Raw genomic sequence first — 19,898 nt, forward strand, 5'->3', positions numbered from 1 at the left:
AGAGGGTAAAGCAATAACGCTCCTCAACTTGCACAGTAAAGAGCGCATTAGAGAAGCAGAGCACCATAGAGGCCATAGAACGTGTGCATCAGTCAGACTGCGGCTGACTCTTAAAGTGGCGGAACGGCAAAGGCAAAATAGAGAAAGAGCGCCAACCCTCCTGCGACCCCTAGAGAGAAAGAGAGGCATGGTGGGAGGCCAGAGTCCAGAGCTAGAGTGCCCGCACCGCTATCCACTAAGATACGACGTGTTGTATCCAGTTAGTTTCCCGCCACAAGGCCCAAAGTATGCAGCGGCGTATTCAAGCCAGCGCATCAAAAAGACGAGTCTTCTTTAAGACTGAAATTTGTTCCTGCAACCTTCAGATAGCAGTATCCTGCTCTTCAGAATAAGGTCGGAGCTTTCCTTTACTTTTTATCATTGCACAGTGTTTTTGCACAAGAGACATTTTGTGTTCAGGAAAAATAGACTTTTAAAGTAAAAGGGACAGTTTATAGTATATGGACTCCAAGTATTTAAAGTGAATGTCATTTATTGCCTGTATCTACTGCTATTATATTTAAAGTGAAAGGTCCTTATTATTCATATTGACTGTTATAGCATATAAAGTAAAATGGCTGAGCCTAGCATTACCACACCACTGTTAGACAAGGCAAAAATAGATAGAGTAGAAAGTGAAGAGCAAGAGAACCTGTCTGAGACAGAAAAGTCTAATGTAGTCTCGCCTCAAACAAATATGGCCCCAACAGGTGAACTAAGACGTTCATCACGTGACAGAAAGCCGACCCAAAAGGTGCTAGAAAATTTGGAGCAAGAGGCAGCACTGAAAGAAAAAAGGTTCGCCCGATTGTATGATAAGTGGAAATCATACATTAAAGACATTCGCAGAAAGCTAAAACAAGAAAATATAAAAGGGAACTTGAGTGATATAATAGAGACAGTAGAAGAGTCTGAATCAGAGCTTATGGAGGCCTATGTAAACCTACGGTCGTCCGTGACACCGTCTCAAGATAAGTAGTAAAGCTCATGAGAGAACTATCATCTGCAGCAAACTATGATGAGGGTAAAGCACAAAAGAGAATGAATGAGCTTTTTACAAGAGACTATGCCAAATCCTTAGGGGGAACCACAATCTCAAGTAGTACTTCCTTCTCTGGCAGAAGTGCCAGCCACATATCAGAGTCCTCAAATAATTCAGCCAAAAGAAAGGAATTAGCTGAACAACTTGCTGCCAAGAGAGCAGAATTAGAGATGGAATCTGCCATTGAGGCGGTATTTGGTGTGCTCTTTAAACCTACTACTTTTATGGAACGGTATTAGAGGAATTATAGAGTAAAGACAGTCTGATCAGACTAAAGAGAAACAGAGATAATAACTCTTCTAATGCCACAGCGCACAAGGCACCTCATAGTGCTGCGCCTGCCACAGTGATTTCCCGTGTGCCCAGTCTGGGAAACTACTATGAGAAGGTGAATTTTAGGGGATAAAGAAAAGACAGGCTTTTTGGGGGCACAGAATTTTTTTTTATAAAACAATAAGGTTTATTTCAATCAAACATATTATAAAACTAGACAGAAAGGACCCATGCCATATGCCCAGTCCCAATCAGTCTAAGAAAGGACAAACATTGATCTATTCCAGAAAAAAAATGGAAAAACCAAGGAATAGTGAGAAATCCATGAAAGAATAAAAAATATCCATGTCTAGGCGCTATAAGTTGCTTTTCCTAAGCACTACGGTTTTTATAACTGAATCATCTCACAAATAGTATGAGGACAAGTTGACCCCCACAGAAAAGTTTTCAGCAACACTATCAAGTCTCCCCAATAAACCCCTGAGGAGCTTTATTAGGCGAAGCGCGTCGAGTGGGAAACAAAACTATTGCTGTCTGAACAGGTCCTAAACTACCTGTACTGTATGCTTATTTGTTGCCTAGCTTAGTTCTCCTATGTTAGCACTAGGACTAGCATAGGTCATCCCTGTCTAGTTTTATATTTTTGATTGAAATACTTGTTTTATAAAAAACAATTCCGTGCCCCAAAAAAGCCTGTCTTTTCTCTATCCCCTAAAACTCACATTATCAAACAATTTTACTATCTTTTTTATAAAGAATGTAAACAGGTAGACAGTGGAGTGGCAGTTGATATAGTGTACTTGGACTTTGCTAAAGCATTTAACACTGTACCCCACAGACGGTAATATGCAAGTTAGGGTCAATAGGTTTGGAAAAGTCAATCTGTAAATGGATAGAGAACTGGCTTAAAGACTGCATCCAGAGAGTAGTGATTAATGATTCATACTCTAAATGGTCTAAAGTTAATAGTGGTTTACCCCATGGTTCAGTGTTTTTTACTGTTTAGGTATTTTTAAAAATCATATAGAGTTTGGGATTAAAAGTACCATTTCTGTGTTTGCAGATGACACCAAACTATGTAATGGAATTAAGTCCATACAGGATGTCTATAATCTACAAGCAGACCCGGATGCATTGTTTGATTGGGCAGCCAAGTTAACAACATGCATGCTTCATACTGTCTAGGGGGAATACATTTGGGGAGTCAGAAATAAAAAAGATCTGGGGGTTCTGGTAGATCATAGACTTAATGACAGCATGCAATGCCAATATCTAAATCTAAAGCAAGTAGGAATAGACTGCAGAGATGGGGACATTATCCTGTCCCTGTACAAAGCATTGGTCAGACCAATGTGAAAATATGGAAAATTATCAGGAATTAGTTCAGCAAGTACTAAGCATTAGGACAAAAACTGGATGCTTTTCTAGAAGCACATAATTTAACTGGGTATTAACATTTTAAAGTAAAGACAACAGACTGCTGATCCAGGGAAGATCCGACTGCCTCAATGGATCAAAAAGGAATTTTTTTCCCTGTTGGAGCAAATTGAAGATTTTTTGCCTTCATTTGGATCTACTATGTCGATAGGGTTTTTATCTGAGACAGGTTTATTTCCATAGCCTTTTTCCCCTACACGTACTTATATCGACAGTGTGTAGGAAAAACATACAAACATAAGAAGGGAGGAAAAATAAAGGCAAATAAATGAAAATAATGTTAAATAGAGGTAACAGAATAAATACAGTGTGAAACAAGACTGAGAATACAATTTGAGCATTCCAAACGTTTACCAGCAGCCATATATTCAAAAGTAAAGGCATAGTTAACCATGAAGACAATAGTCATTATTGACCCCCGGAAAACAACCACAAATATTTAAGCATGTTTGGCTGGGAGAAATAACATTTAGGATATTACTGGTAGGTGGAGCAAACCCCAAGTAAACCACTTACCAGAAATCTTATACTAATCTAATACTACAAAGTATTTGTAGGTTATGCTAGGTGTGTGTGCCACAGCTTACTACAGCTGCAAGCAATATTCATCATAAATCCATGGGCAATTCTGCTAATCTGCATGTTTGAAAAATTCTTCCATGCTACTACAGAACTCCCAACATAATTAAGTTAATGGCAATCATTCCAGATGTGGATTTTTGCACTTGTGTAAGTGGGATGATGGTAAAAACCAAACCAAAAACTATTGATAACCATTTTAATGTCTCTCTTTTAAACAGAAATATAGCATATGTATATGAATATGTAAAATAATATGTAATCTGTATAAGAATTTGGACCATCCAAGCTCAACACTGAATCCAGATATTCTATTTGTGAGAAAATCATCAGGGCAGGCAAACTGGATTGGCACATCTGTCTCCATCTTCTGCACAGAAATGATGTCAGTGTAGCCTTTTAAAATCCCTAAAAAGTTTATAATGTTTTTGACTGTTAAACAAGTGAAATCACAGCAATTATTTCCAGTTATTCATATGTTTCATGTTGTTGTTAACAATATTTACCTGTTTCTAATATTGTGTATTTAAACATGCTCACTCATAGAAATTGTGCTAGTTGTACAACCTCATATTCAAGTGGAAATAGGATTGGTAAGGCCAGCAGCCACTCTTGGGTCTTCAACTCAAACTAAGCCTCCTGGGTCTGCATCCAGAATTTACCAAACAATGGGTAGCACTACTATGCACACCATCACCTGTGGTGGCAGAGCTTGCCAAAATCTCCCCTCCCAGCCAAGCTCCCCTTGGCCTCGCCTGTAAACTAGATGTTTTATTATTATGAGGGAGATGGAGACAGTGAATTTGATACATTACTATGGAGTCAGGGTACCTGAGGCGCTTGTTCCACCACACTCTCTCTGAGAGCATAGGTTCTCAGTCATCTCATCTGCAAACAGTATTTCTGTCTCTCAGGAAATCAAGATGGATCAGGATCAGTGATGATGATGTTGTTCTGGCCATGATATGGGAACTAGGTAAAAGTGATCAGGAGGACAATTGTGGGGATACAGAAAAAGGTAAAATGTGGCAACATCTATTTAAAACCCAAGTTTACAGGTCTTTGCCTATGGAAGTTCCAGTTACCTTTTACTCTCACACAGCCATGATAACTTCAAGTTGTAGAGGTGTAGTTCATTGGGCGACCTATGTATGGGAATTTTATACTCCTCATGATGTATGTTTTGCAGTGCGTGACATATGTAAATACAGGGTAAGCCATGGGAGACCAGACATACAATATTTAACATCTCCTCTCATCCAGCTCATTAAGGAGCATCATCCACTCATACTCCATGACATGCTCAAAAAGTTATCAAATGCTGCTGCTGCTTTTGTTGCCCATGGGGGTCAGCCATGATTAGGTCAGGAATTTTGTACTAAAGTTTTTTGATATGCAAAATGTTAATCTAGGTTCTACAGCAGTTTCCAATGGAGTTCAAGCAAATACACAATATTGAGGTGTAATATGTATACCTTGATTAAAAGCGTAAAAATGTATAAAGAACAGGTATGAACAAGTACTAATGAAAAACAATGAATACAGGCAAACAATGCTACACTATTTCCCTGCTTTAAACATACAACAATAATTTACACAATTATTGTTACTTAGCGTCAGGACTTCAGACATTTCTGCTTCTCCTTTCTTCTCTGCATTCCAGTCTCATCTCTGGGTCATCTCATCATTCTCTCTATCCTGGCTCAGTCTGTCTCTAACCTTATCTCTCTTTCTCTTCTTCTGTCTCTATATGTTAACATTATCATACCAGGTTTACCCAGCCCCCATTTCCTGTTACAAGAGGCTTGGTAGACCAATCCATTTTCAAAGGAATGTATGGCTAAACATTCAAATTTAACTAAACGCCAACTATTTTCATATTAGCTATAAACTCATAAAAATTGACCATAGCATTTCATAAAGGTGCAAAGGGAGGGTCAGCTTCTCCTACTGTTTCATCCTTTTTGTAGTCTTCAGTCCTCCATTGATGAATGTTTCACAAGAAAACAGAATTATGCTGCAAAACATTCCAGCATGACAAATAAATGTTTTGCTGATCAGGCTACTGGTAGTACAGTCATTGCTCTGCAAGTTGTTGGATGCAGATTCCATACATACAGAATAAGAATAAATACTAAGAATTACTTCCAGCATTCAGGACATAAGTAGTGGTACTGAGCAGTATCCGCGAGTACAAAATTAGAACAGAGAATAAGAAATATACCCATAATACAAGACAGGAGAAATAGAAAAGTTTTTCAGTCTGTAAACTGGTGTGGAATGTTCAGTCTTCTATGGTGGAGGAAGAGACAGTATACCATTCTATCTGCTGGGTTATGGCAAACCAGAAGAAATGAGACACAGGCCAGTGGAAGACAGTCAGTAGTGGATGTCTGGGATAGAACATCTTCTACTGGAGTAAGTGGGAAATCCAAATCTTTAAGCTGTTGCTTTTAAATATTTTCTGAGGAATTCCTAACTTTCAATTGCTTATAATCCTGTATACAAGAAATAACGTGATTGTACAATGTCTGAATTTGCTTTACTAACATTTGCATGTAGGTACCCAGCCTACACAGGATTTAACTATTTGTTGTCTATTATCACATCACAAAAAGGAATCTATTCCCAACAATCAGTTTAAAGTAGAAAAAAGTTTTATGAATTATCTAGCCTTAAGTACATATTGTTCCCATACAATAACCTGAAAAACTAGTTTACCCAACCCAGTGCAGCAAAATCTGTCTTGCAGTTCCAAAATTTATCCATACTGCTAAATTCTGTGATCAGTGATGGCGTCTGCTAATCTGAGTCAGGAGCTGGACCATTCTATCTGTTTGAACATTTGTACAAATCCATTAAACCTGAGATTTGGACACAACGACAGTACTGATTGTGTGCCGGATACACAAGTGGAATCTGGAAGTTATCCCTGTCCTGAATGCAGAAAGAAGTTTCAAGTTCAGCCTGCAAACATAATATTGCCTAATGTAGTGGAGCATTTCCAGTCTACAAGGATCTTCTGTACTTTTTGTATTCACTCTCCTGTACCTGCTGTTATGTCCTGCCTGCTGTGTGAAGCTTCTCTGTGTGATAATCACCTGAGAGTCCACAGCAAGTCACCAGAACATGTCCTAACTGAACCCACCACTTCCATGGAGAAGAGGAAATGGTCCATCCATAAGGAAATCCTAGAATATTTCTGCCCTGCGGATGCCCCCTGTATCTGTGTGTCCTGCAGTCTGGATGGAGATCACCAGGGACACAAGGTGGAGATGCTGCATGAGGCCTCAGAGAAGAAGAAACAAAATGTAATAAATGTTCTATGGAAACTTATTGCAGAGAAGGAAGAAATTCAGAAAAGAGTCCAAAGCCTGCAAGAATGCAGGAGAAAAGTACAAGAAAAAGCCTCTGATGAAAAGGAGGAAGTCACTAATGTGTTTAAGGACCTCAGGAGACAGCTGGAAGACCTGGAGAAGAGAGTCATGAGTGAGATCTCCAGGCAGGAAGAGCAGCTTTCACTAACAATGTCTGATGTGATCCAACAGCTGGAAATAAAGAACGACCAGCTGTCCAGGAAGATGGGTCACATTGAGGAGCTGTGTAACATGACTGACCCACTGACTGTCCTACAGGAATCACACACATGGGACTTGTGTGATACTGAGGATGGAGATAATGAGGACAGAGCGAGACATGATGAGCTCCTCCATGATGGAAGATCTCTGGATGTGGCTGAGATATCACACACATTACACACAGGGTTATCTGATATGATAAAAGAGGTAAATGCATGTTTAAATATACAGCAAGCTGCAGACATATTACTGGATGGGAATACAGCTCATAATTATCTACAGATATCAGATGACATGAAAACTGCCTCCTGGTCAGACATTAAGCAAAATCGCCGAGAAACACCAAAGAGATTTCAGAATTTTATTCAGGTAATAAGCTGCAATAGATTTTTCTCAGGACAACATTACTGGGAAGTGGATCTCAGTGAATCACAGAGGTGGATAATTGGGATGTGTTATCCCAGTATAGACAGGAGAGGAAACCGTTCAAGGATTGGACGTAATGACAAGTCCTGGGGTTTGTACAGAAATATAAATCAGTGTTCTGTAGTTGATAACAGTAAAGTGAACCATTTACCTGTTAATATAACTAGTAATATAGTCAGGGTCTATCTGGATTATGAGGCCGGGCAGTTGTCTTTTTATGATTTGTCTGACCCAATAAGACACTTATACACCTATACCACCTCCTTCACTGAGCCCCTCCATGCTGCGTTATGGCTGGGGAAAGGTTGTATAAAAATGAGAAGAGGATCAGAGTAAAATGATAACTTTCCATGGAAGTGGAAAAGGTGGGGGTACAATAATTTATTCTGAAAGGGCAGTTTTTAGTGATTACCTAAATACAGTTATTGCAGCTGTGTAAATATTTTGTGAATAGTTATTAGAAAAATAATTCTTCTTGTCTCAGTCAGTAAATGTGATGGAAGCAAGTTGCCAGTAAAAATTTCTGTGATATTTTTAGGTCCATGTTTCTCAATGACATGGTTGATTCTCATTAGAGATAAATTTGGTGAATGTCAGATTCATTGCTTTGTAAATTGACCCCTAAAAGTAGTGGATTGTTTTTTTATCCGTAAACCCCTTTTTTGTGTAGCCCTGATACTGCTGCTGGGTGCTATCACCCCGGATTTAATGTCAGCCTTAGCAGGCTCACAGCTACCTGCTATAGCATTTCTCTCTGCCCCCTGATCCTGTACCTACCTACAGGGAGGTGAGAGATATAGCTGCCAACGCAGAGTGTATTTAGATGCTCCTATAAAAGAAAGAATATGATGTGCAAGGGAGACAAACCTCTAAATGTAACAAACATCAATATTACACACAACTAGGAAGATGGATAAAACATTTACCTATTTCCCTAAATAGTTCTTTAATTTTAAACTTGCCCACGCTAAAAGTAATTTTGCATTTTGGGCCATTATTTCAACCCCCACCCCCTAATGTGTAAATGTAAAATATATAGAGTATATATACCCTGTACATATCTTGAAGAGCTCACTCCCCTTCCTTATTAATACTAGTTTCCAGATATTTTTCTCAGACGTTTAAAAAAATACTTTACACTTATTTTGGAAGGACAGTTAAACCATTCCACAAGTGTTAATTACAACTTGATATATGAGGAACTACAGTGCTGTTCATTTAGATTGATGTAGATATATGGAGGGAAAAGATACATGCTTTGCATTTTTTTTTATATTTGTTGTACGTCTTGTTTGTTGCTGTCAATTTTGCCTCCCTTTCTTTCTTTCTTACTTAATAAAATATGTATCAATAAAATATGTATCAAATATTTTTTTTACCTTTTGGTATAACTGCATCACATATCCAGGAGGCTGTGTCATGCCTTAACACATTTGGCTTCTTAAGCTGCGTACACACGTCAAATTTTTCTCGCCCGATAATCGGCATCCGCCAGATATCGGGCGAAAATCTGGCATGTGTACAGCCCAGGTCGTTCATCGTCCGTGGATCCGTCCTGGCGGATCCACGGACTATGAACGATGAGCGATCCTAATGCAAGGGAAGGGGGAGAGCGTGCAGCAGGGTGCCGCTCCGTCGCTCTCCCCCTCCCCTCTCCATAGAGCAGAATGGTGCTGTATGTACAGCACTCATTCATGCATCTTGCGGTTCTTATCGTTGGAAAGGATCGTGAAAGATCCTTTCCAACAACAAGAATTGCACGTGTGTATGCGGCTTTAACATGAACCCCCCTCTCTTCTTGGTGCCAAACTTTAACCCCTTTCCTGATCCTTAAATTTAAACCCCCTTGCAGAATAATTCCATGCTATTCATCAAACTGTTTGCCATCAAATGGCATTTATGGTCCTAATACTTGTGCAGCATTTAGAGGAATCAGGAAGAGAAGCTAAAACTAAGGTCTAAAAAAAACTGAACATTTCTGGGTTAAACACTGGAGAATCAAGGGTCACTAAGCTAAACTACCTGTTCCTCCCAGGGTACTCCTTACGGGTTTGCCCACCTACCACTAGGGTATAGGAAATTTCTTCAACCAATATCTTTTTTTTCAATCAGCATCTTTTCTATCAATACCATACCTGTTATTTGAGTGCCTTTTACTGAAGTGCCGGTTTTTTACTAAAGTATCTTGATATTTGTATACAGTATACACATATATATTTATATTTATATCTGTATGTTTATTAATATATTCCACTTAAAAGCTGCCTTTGTAACTACAAATCTGCCCCCATCTGCCTTTATGTAACTTTTATTTTGCTTTCCACTTCAAAGCAACATTATAAAATGTTTTTTTTTGCAGTTCATAAATTTCAGCATCATTTTGTCTGTCTGTTGTTTCTTAATAAAAAGCAAAAAAGGGGTGTTTTAGTCCCTGTGTTTATAGATGGAGATTAGGGCACCAGCCTTTCTTTGCCTATAGTTCTAAACTTTAAATCGAGACCTAATTGCAAAGATTTGGAAAAAAAAGTCCTGCACCATGTCTTTGCTAAGCCTCCTCTCCTGATTTCCAGTTTTATATCATTAACAGATATGGTTCCATGACTTGCTGAATGACTGGGAATATGATTTAGAATTTCACAGCCCATGTCTAGTCTCCAGTGGCCTAAAAAAAGATAACTGTCACCTTCATTGGCTTAATATTACCCTCCCGGGGCATGAAATCCAGAGCATCAATTTAAAATTAACTTGTGGCCAAAAAACTTAGTTTTTACCTGTGACCGGCCAATACAAGTCGTAGGCATTGTGCACAGCAGAGCCATCGAATTTGAATACATTTAAAGTGATGCCTACATCTGGCCAGATTGTGCCTTACCACCATTTGAGGTTTATGGACATCTGTAAGCGAAGTGGTGCTTTAACATTTTGTGCCAAAACAACAGGTCTACCTAAATGTCTCTTATGCTATTACAACTTCCACCACTAATGTGAACCGCATGTGTCAATGGAGAGTTGATAATATTCCCATCAGAGCTGTAATTACCACGATGTGGGGGAGAGGTAGTCAAAAGGGGAGCTGCAGTCCAATTTGTGATCACACTGGTGGTGAAAATTGGGAACTTGTTTGAATTTTTTAAATTTGGAAATGCAGTAAACTGCAGCGGTTTACCACATTAATAACTATACTCTTAGCTGCTTCTGTTTAACTGTATAGGGAGCAGTTGAAAACCACTTTATGCATGCACTGGCAATCGCATTGCAGTGGTATGCGGCACAGTTCCTGGACGCAACATGTAGCTTTTGGCCACCATTAAGCAGCCAACTGCTTTTATTAACTTGAATGGGAACTTGGTTCTGCAGTTGTTGCTACAGGGCTGGAGATAGCTCATTATACCATGCTGTGCAGTAAACCACGCACAACCACACAACAAAATGTTTGTCAAATGCTAAGCCCATACAGAGACACCCGGGAGCAGCTAACCATGTGGTTGTAGACCACACATCTGAAAATATATGAAAGCACTGTGACTACCTTTGCAGAGCTGCTTTATATCATTTAGGTTTCAGGTTCAGACCAGTTAGTTGGAAAGAAGTAAGCACATAACTCTAGAGGAAGGGGCAATGCTTTTGTTCAAGAGAGGTAAAAAAACGCAATAAACTATTGACATCTGTAGATTATTGTAGAATAAATACACAAGCTCTAACCGATTTCAGGGATTGACAGTCACTTCATCAGGGCTAAAGGAAAAAATGTACAATGATGTTGGCAAAGAAGGATAACTTGCTTACATGAACACATTTTGAATGAAGCTATCAGTGTATTAGTGAGTACCGGTTAACACAGGAGCTGGACAGAGGAAACACTGAATTAAACAATAGGTGTACAGGAACTTGCTCAGTGGAGCTAGGAGTTCGGCAGTACTGGAGACGAACACTGAGTCCTGTGTCTGAGCTAGCTAAATGGCCAGGGATGATTAAGAGGCTATTTTCTGATTGGCCGGCAGGATGGGCGAAATTGAGAAAGCTTGGGAGCGTAGGCACTCCTAGAGTCAGAATTGCCTGCATGCGCAAAAGAGAGACGCTGTGCTTTGGTGAGGAAGAGGTAAGTGTGATATATTTAAAATGTGTTGGTTTTCTGTAGTAAATCTGCATAGGGACGGCTGGAGGTTTTCACTATTTCAGGCTGAACTCTAAAGGGCAGCACAGTGGCCACAATAAGAAAGCTCCACATCCCATGATGCACTGTGTATGAAGGATAAGGACAGATTTTAAGGAAATGTGAAAAAGGCATAAAGAATTAGAAAGGAATATGTGAGACTTTTATATTTAGACACAATTTTTTAGCATATATTTCAGCTTTAATTAACGGCAAAGAAATCCCAGAGAAAAATACACTGACATTACCCATTTCTCACAAAGATACATCAATGTAGAAAACTGTGGGCCCCTGTGCAAAATTGACTCACCCCATACTCTATCTTTATCGCTCCCTCTCTCGTCTCCTCTTTTTTGCCATTCTTCTCACTCCCCCTCTCTTTTTGTAATGCCCAAGTCCTCACTCTTCCTCAGTTTTTTTTGTCTTTTCCACCCTCCCTCGCTCCCTCCTACTTGAGGGTCTGTATGTGAAGGACTTTGGGGGTGTGCCATCCTCAGCCAGCAAGCAAAATGAATGGTCCTTGCCTGCAAAGCCCACCCCCAGTGTGCAGCCTGTACTGTGAGCTGTCAACTGAGGGCAGGCAAGGACCATGCCAGTTGCTGCAGGGGTCCCAGCTGGCTCGCGACTGTCAGGGGGCTCTCAGAGAAAGAATTCCTTTTATTTCCTTTTCCATCTCCAGGAAGTGCAAATGAACAAGCTATTCGAATTACCAGTTATTAAGGATGGAATGCACCCAAACACAAAATAAAAACTTGACAAGTGAACATTCAGAATTCTCTTTGTTGAAAATAAAACTAAATTTTAATTAACAAAAATCTTCCTCAGCCTTTGTTAAAAATATATATATAGGATTTGGATACATTCACTCAGTGCAGTATCCTATCTTTACCTCTAGATGTCCTCATTCTCCTGGGTTAAATAGTAACCAGCGTCACTCAGCCTAGAAGACCGAGGACTCATAAGCTGTGTACACACATCCAATAATAATCGTTGGAAATGTCCGACGAACGACCGTTTGGCTAAAAATTGTTCTAAAAAAAGTGACCAACGACGCCGACGAACGAGGATGGTCGTTGGAAATGAACGACCGGCACGACGGATCTGATTGGCTGACGATCGTTCACTATCTATCGTGTGTGCGGTCGTTCAGTGATCGTGCATGCTTCTGCAATACACTTTCTCCTTTACAAGTCTCTTCCCGCATCGTTCAAACGATCGTATCTAGCGTGTGGACACTGTTGGTGGATTAAATTTGAATGATCGTATCATTACAGCATGTACAGAATTGTGCACAATATGATCGTTCAAGTATATTCGTGCATAATCGTTGATTGGTCGTAATCGTTCGTTTTCTAACAATAATTATTGGAAGTGTGTACCTAGCTTTACTGTTAGTACAAGGTGTAATGAACCTGCTCTCTTAAGGGGCATCACCACAATGTCCTTTATTTACAATGTATTGTGTGGGGAGTGCCACTGATCTGTTAATAGGGCTCTCTGTATCAGTAAGCTTTGCTAAGCCCAGAGAAGACGAGAAAAAGACCCTGCAATATAATATTACAGGCAGGAAAGATTAGAAAAGGTGAAAATAAAGGCATTGGGGGATAAAGTTTGTATGACTGGGGAAGCGGGGCACATTAGTCTGTGGGGTAACGGATCTTTAAATAAACCTGCTTTGCCCTGTATAGGATCCTGTTTGGCATCTGTAGAATACATGTTATATACTTTACATTGACTCATTCATGTTGGAGTATGGAAAGTTCAACTTGAGCTATTGAACACAATACAACAGCTTGAGCTATTGAGCTCTTTTTACAACAGAGCAGGAAACAGATAGGCAGATGATATAGACCCTAAGGCTCCACCTGGTGGTTCACTAAGGAAGTACAGATTTGAAAATACAGTATTTCATATTTTGCATGGCAAGCAGGCATCCAATACCCCCAGAAGTGTTAGGTGCTAAGTTGAAGATTTATACAGCTACTGGAAATCTGACTAGTGACTAGCCTAAGCGGATGACTAGTAGTTAATGTAGATGTAATGTAAAAAGTTGGGAAAAATCTAACAGAGGCCAGGATAGCAGTAAAAACATGAAAGGGGTTCTAACTCTTCTCTACATTAACAGACATTCTCACTAGCACTATTTATATTAAAACTATTGCTGTGCTTTTTTTTTACAATACTTTTTTTATTCTTTTCTATCAAAGTGAAGCAGATCTTCTCCTAGCTGAATCAGCTTCCTTTCTACATGCACCTGCTCCAGTATCCGCTGTACATCATTGCTCTGCACCGGCTTCCTGATAGTGACAGCAGTGGAACATAATTGTGCAATTTGTGACCATGCAGCTACCTGTAGTCTCCAGCAGGGGTGCTAGTGACAGGGTGACAGTACAAGGGCCCAAATGTTTACCAGCTGGATCCCTTAGGCTTCCTTCAGATTTGTGGTAAATTGCAACGTTGTAACACATACTGTACTCAACTGCGCTCCCATTCAAATGTATAGGAGTGGTTGGGAACCACTTTGTGCAAGCGTATACATGCACTTGCATTGGCCTTGTGGTGGGAGTTCGGCACAGTTCCTCATAATACAATGTTGCTTCCGGCCGTGCAGTTGCTTTTCCTTACCACACTGCAACAATACTCAACCATTCAACTGCATAGGAGAAGCTGAGAAGCACTTAGTGCTAGAGTTTGCACATGGTTGCCTTTGCATTGCGATGGGGCTTCGGCGCAGTTATTGTTTCTGGAAGCGTAGTTGCTTTTCCTTCTCCACAACCCCAACTCAATTGTCGATTGCTGCAGTTGACGCTAAAAACTGCTTCAGCGTCCATATAGGGGTACCCAGGACCAAGTGATTTTCACCCACAAATTCACAAGGAGCCTTAAGATTCACCATGACTGTTATTTTAAAGGTACATGGCCCATTGACTTTTTTTTTTTTTTTTAGTATTAGTATAGTGTATTTCTCATCTCAAAAAGTTGGTATGGTAAAGTCTGCTGGACCTTTTATATGGAGCAGTCTGGAGTCACCGCCTGCACAGCAATTTTCTCCCTTCTGATAGAAAATGCCTAAATTTCCTCCCCCCTATTTAGAGCCTCCGGTGCCAGGGTAACAGGGATACACAGGAGGAGTGAGACTCAGTGATTAGAAGTCTGAGTCAATAGAAGGAGATGAAGACACTTTCCTCTACCTCCTGCAAAGAAGAAGCAGCACACAGGGGCCCCAGGGCCATGCCAGCCGATGTCTAACTTTCCTGGTTATCATTATGCCACCCGAGCTTCATCCAGTCTAGTAGAGGCACCCAAAAAAGATGTCAGATGCGGAGAAAGGTGCCAGCACCCATGGTGAGATTGGCAGGAAAATTCTGCATCTGGCTATCAGAGGAGAGTGGATTGCATTGGAACAAACTCTGAAGGGCATCGATAAGGGGGACCTGGGTGACTCTGAAAGGGACCCGGTGAGTCAGAAATAACTTTTCCATTTAAACAATTCAACAATCCTTTCTTTTTGTTTCATTCTAAAAAGACTTTCTAAAATGCACCAATCTGCTCTTCAAACATTATATATTTTTCTAAATGCAGAGATCCATAGGGTTGAATTATATTGCAGTTTAAATCATGTGATATTAGCACATCTTAGTAAAAATCCACGTTTATTGTACATAAATACAAAGTATTCCACAATTTGCTGATAACACATAAAGATGAGTTTGTGTCAAGTAAATGGATACCAGACATGCCAACCCATGAAAATGCTCGAGCATGAAAAATGTCAAAGTGTCCACAAAATACCTTTAAAAGCTTTTTTAGATCAGGAATTTAGAGTTAGGAATTTATGATGACACTAAAATAGTTTTTTTGTTTTCTGGCATATTTGGCAAAACCCTCAATGTGTCACTTTCCAATGGTAATCCCCTAACCCAACTCTCCTCTACAATCTATTATGAAAGCTGCAGCCAGACTCATCCATCCTACCCATCTACCTTCCCACCTTCCTACCCCATACACAGCCTACCCACCTACCTACCCTATACACAGTCATCCTTCCTACCTACCTACCCACCCCATACACAGCCTTCCTACCTACCTACCCACTTACCCACCCCATACACAGCCTTCCTACCTACCTACCCCATACAAAGCCTTCCCACCTACCTACCCCATACACAGCCTTCCCACCTTGACAAATTAGCTGGAAAAATGCATTTTTATAGCAAAATGTTTTATTTTTTCACTTCTCATCGTCCTCATAGGTCCCCTAGACCGCGTTTTGGTCATTATGTTAGGTTAGGCCGTTTTCCTTTAGCAGTTAGCAAAGAAATAAAATATCAGAATCACAATTTGCCTCCCTCTCCCACACCATTCCTAAGCTCTGCCGCCAGACCTAGCCTTGTGCGACCAAATCTAGACAATTGCATTGTTCTTCAGCGTTCACCTCCTGGAACCTCCATCGTCTCGAGTGTATTACACGCAATACGAGGACAATGAGCCAGACCTGCATTCCTGGAACAGACCAATACTGTGTGGGCGGGAGACACCTGTAATAAAATCTAACGACCCGTTGACTCACCGTAACTGGATCTGAAGTAGGAAGCTTGGCACCCGGCCAGTCACCCACATGTACCGGGATATGGAGCGCTTCTGGTTTCTATGGCTCACAATATCTATTTCATAAAGCTTTCCAAGAATAGAGAAGATAGACTATCATGGGAAAACCTGGGTGATCCAGCAAATCGAATGGATTTCTTTAATATTATTTGCTATTATCATTTGCATTAGGCAAATGTTTTCAATTCTGGATCAGAATAATTTTAGGTTTGCTGGATCACCTAGGTTCTCCTATGACAGTCTATCTTCTCTATTCTTGGAAAGCGTTATTAAATCAGGCCACATTGATCTTGCAGATACAAGGAGAGAACATATTGGCACAGATATGACCTCACTCTCTTCTCCCTTCACTCTCTGACCACTGGCTTGGACAGGTCATGGAGAAATGGGTGGATATGGATCCCCATCAAACTAGAGGACTAGAACACATCTAATGGCATAGAAAAGGATTGCAGATTCATCTCTATTGATGGTACATTGTGCAGCAGAAGCAATTCTGGGCTTTTCATATTTATCCCATGTTTTTTTGGATAGAGTTCTACTTACACTATTTACACTCACGCCATCTTCCTGTCTGCAGGATTCTGGATTGACCCCATTTATGATTGCTGTTCGAGAGAATCGGCTGTCTATTGTGGAAAGATTCCTGGAACTGGGTGTGAATCTGCAGGAGAAGACTCAGGTATATTGATGACTTATTCCCACCTAAAAAAAAGTATATATGTATCAATGACCATGTACTACCAATTTTCACCTGAAGGAGCGCTGTAAGTGAAGTTTAAGACGGAAGTAAAGTCATCAGGGTTACCAGCTCCCTGTTTTACCTAGCCACTCCATAGTCTACCTTTTTCAGCCATGGGCAGGGGTGTAGTGGGACGGGCAGGGGTGGGAATGTCGTGCCCTCACTTTTTTCGGGAATGGGCACATCTGCCCACTTTTAATTAGCAAATAATTCTTTGGTGGTCTACAGCTCTGGCTGGCCGCCCCCAGCGGGGTCAAGAGGGGCGCGCCGGCCAGAGCTGCGGACCATGTCTCACCAAAAGAATTGCAGGCTCAGGGCAGTGGGCTGGTCGTCTTTCTGAACACAACCCACCCACTCTCCTATTGCAGGCTCAGACTTGGTGTTCGGTTCTGGTATTATGACATCACTCTGGGGTAAATTTCCTCCCTCTTTGAGTGACACATAGACAGGGGTGTAATGGGGCAAGCACGTTTACCTAACAATGATTCGCATGTAGGATCACCATGGATAGTACAGTGTCCCCTCTTCTTTTTTTTACGACTACACCCCTGGCCATAGGGTGGGTAATGATGGTGCAACTGGTGCACAATGGCCATGGAATAACACCATCCCAAAACAGTACTATTGGGCTACTGCTAAATATTGGGGCCATGCACAGCTTTCCAAATGTGCAGCAGACAGGGATAGATTAAAAATTGCTAGTGAAAAAAATTTTGGTAAATTTTTTTGGTAAATATTTTGGTAAATTTTTTTGCACCTCGGGTTGTCAATTGTATTTGCTAGAATTATTTCTTTCAGCGTAGAGTTCTTCAAATATACACCTGGTAACATGATGACGGTCGCAGAGCTATCTGCATTCTGCGGAGGGGAGTCACTGACATCAATGCAGGACGAGGGAAAGCAAATCACGTTGATGGTATCTCAGGGAGACAAGTTGGGAATTTAAATAGTCGCAAGAGTTGAGCAATGCGAGAGGCCTCGTCCTAGGAGACGACCTTTGAGCCACAAAGGTCCTGAGCCGGGATCCCCCGCTGATTCACACAACAAGAACTCCCTACACAAACTGCAACTCAATCAACTTTATGGCAAGGCTAAAAATGTGTGGCTTTACTGCGTACAAATTCCAAAAAATACAACAGCACAAAGACTAGCTGTAGATATGTGACCAATCCTAGAAGTCAGATTCAAACCTACATGGGTTGCTCCAATACGAGGCCATTCATTTCAAATGGTTTTCTAATGAAAAAAGACAAATTAGCTTTGTTGCATTAGAAAAAAAGGTGATGTGCATTTTCTGCACAGTATTGTGCAGTAGTGGGCCAATCATTTTGAAAGGTGCTGCCTTAATGGTGGACTCAGTCAGCATCCCAAAGAAATAATTAGAGGCATTTATACATTTTTTGCCTGTCAATTTGCTAAGATTCAGCCATTTCTTTGTTTTAGCTTTTACTAGTGTGACCGGTGTACACTTTTGATAATTGGCCAATAGAGGGCAGCATGAGTGTTAGTTTTATTATACAGGTAGTCCCCGGGTTACATACAAGATAGGGACTGTAAGTTTGTTCTGAAGTTGAATTTGTATGTAAGTTGGAACAGGTACATTATTTTAATAAATGCATTTAGGACAGATGTTTGTCTCAAAATATTATTAGGCAGTGTGGTGTCAGTTACTGTTTAAAATCCTCACTCTGAGTTAATCCCAAACAAAATCTTTATGGAGCCTAGACATTTATTAACTTCTGGAGCAAGCTGTGCTCTGATATGCAAAAAGAAACAACTGCAGAGTTTGTCTAGGTCAGTAAAGAGGCTGCAGAAAGAGCTCACCCCTCTAAGATCACCCACAACCTCAGCTGTGTTTAGCAAAAGATTTCTTATGCAAGTCATGCAAACTGCCCCACTCCCACTTCCAAGCCTCTGTTCTGCACGCAGCAAGCAGGGAAGCCCTGTTCGTATCTAGTAGGGGTCGGTATGACCTTAACTTGGGGACTACCTGTACATTGAAAGAAGCAATGCATGGGGATTCCAATGGCTGTGCACAAAAATTGATGAGCAAAAAATGATAAATATAGTCAAAAGCAGAGTTTCCTGAACACATGGGGAACCCTTGAAATAACTTTCAGCTTAGGGACCCCCCCTTAATAATATTTTATAATAATTAAAATTAAATTATTCATTATTATATCCACAGCTCATTGACACGAGGGGTTAGGAAGAATTCCTTTTACATTGCTGGCCAGTATAAAGAATGTCACCCTCATAGCCAAAAAAATTGTGTCAGTGAAAACAAAAAATTGTCAGTTAAACTGACTTGTGAGACACAAATTGCTCATGAAACACCCAGCAACCTCTTGAGGAACCCTGGCTAAGAAACACTTCTAAAGATACAGTTGATGTAGTTTGTATTTGGAAAGCTTCCACATTACGGATGACATAGGGACTGTTCTTGCACATTCCAACAATTCAGCCTTTGTAGTGACATCTGACGATCAATACAGTTTATTGATCCTTGTTAATAGGAGATCAAAGAAAAAAATAATTAACTTTTTAGGTTGGGGAGGTGAAATAGAAAACAATCAGCACATAATGGTTAATAGAACTCATCAATGTGCTCATAATATACCAGTGTTCAATAATGCGGGAAAACAACAGGTACACTTAACTTTCTTTCTGTCACTTCATTCGGCTGCAACGTGCAGCTCTGAATTCTGAGTTAGACTGGCTTTGGTGTGGGGTCTCTCTTTAATGAAGAAAGGGTGGAGAACAGATTTAATGAACAAAGGTTTTAACAAGAAGACTGAAGGTCAGATTTAAGGAAGGGAAAACAGGAGGGCAGAGGTAATTAGGGAAGGCAGGAGGGCAGATTTAATGAAGGGAAGGTTGGGGGGCAGCTTTATTGAAGAGAAGGTACGAGGACCAGTTTATTAAAGGGGAAGCTAGAGGTCAGCTTTAATGAATGGAAGGCAGGAGGGTGGACTTGTGAAAGGGAACCCTAGAGGAAAGATTTAATGGAGGGGGGGGGGG

The 19,898-nt window shown here is 40.5% G+C and overlaps 2 protein-coding genes across 2 annotated transcripts in view; both read left to right on the forward strand.

Annotated features, from left to right (window-relative positions):
- Positions 1–6,156: 6,156 nt before the first annotated feature.
- LOC140331886 (E3 ubiquitin/ISG15 ligase TRIM25-like) lies at positions 6,157–7,710 on the forward strand. Its single transcript, XM_072413220.1, has one exon. It carries the CDS (start codon positions 6,163–6,165, stop codon positions 7,708–7,710), a length of 1,548 nt encoding a protein of 515 aa, XP_072269321.1. The 5' UTR covers positions 6,157–6,162.
- A 7,061-nt stretch (positions 7,711–14,771) lies between these two features.
- LOC140331887 (uncharacterized) overlaps positions 14,772–19,898 on the forward strand; it is a 58,123-nt gene continuing 52,996 nt past the window's right edge. The window contains exons 1-2 of the mRNA XM_072413221.1: positions 14,772–14,985; positions 16,716–16,817. Coding sequence (XP_072269322.1) covers positions 14,839–14,985; positions 16,716–16,817 — 249 coding nt within the window. The 5' untranslated portion in view covers positions 14,772–14,838. The remainder of the gene's footprint in view (positions 14,986–16,715; positions 16,818–19,898) is intronic.

The sequence above is a fragment of the Pyxicephalus adspersus genome, chromosome 5 (assembly GCF_032062135.1).
Source record: "Pyxicephalus adspersus chromosome 5, UCB_Pads_2.0, whole genome shotgun sequence".
NCBI classification, from domain to species: domain Eukaryota; kingdom Metazoa; phylum Chordata; class Amphibia; order Anura; family Pyxicephalidae; genus Pyxicephalus; species Pyxicephalus adspersus.

Excerpts from the sequence above, each read along its gene's own strand:
- LOC140331886 (XM_072413220.1), top strand. The coding sequence starts at position 6,163 with ATGGCGTCTGCTAATCTGAGTCAGGAGCTGGACCATTCTATCTGTTTG.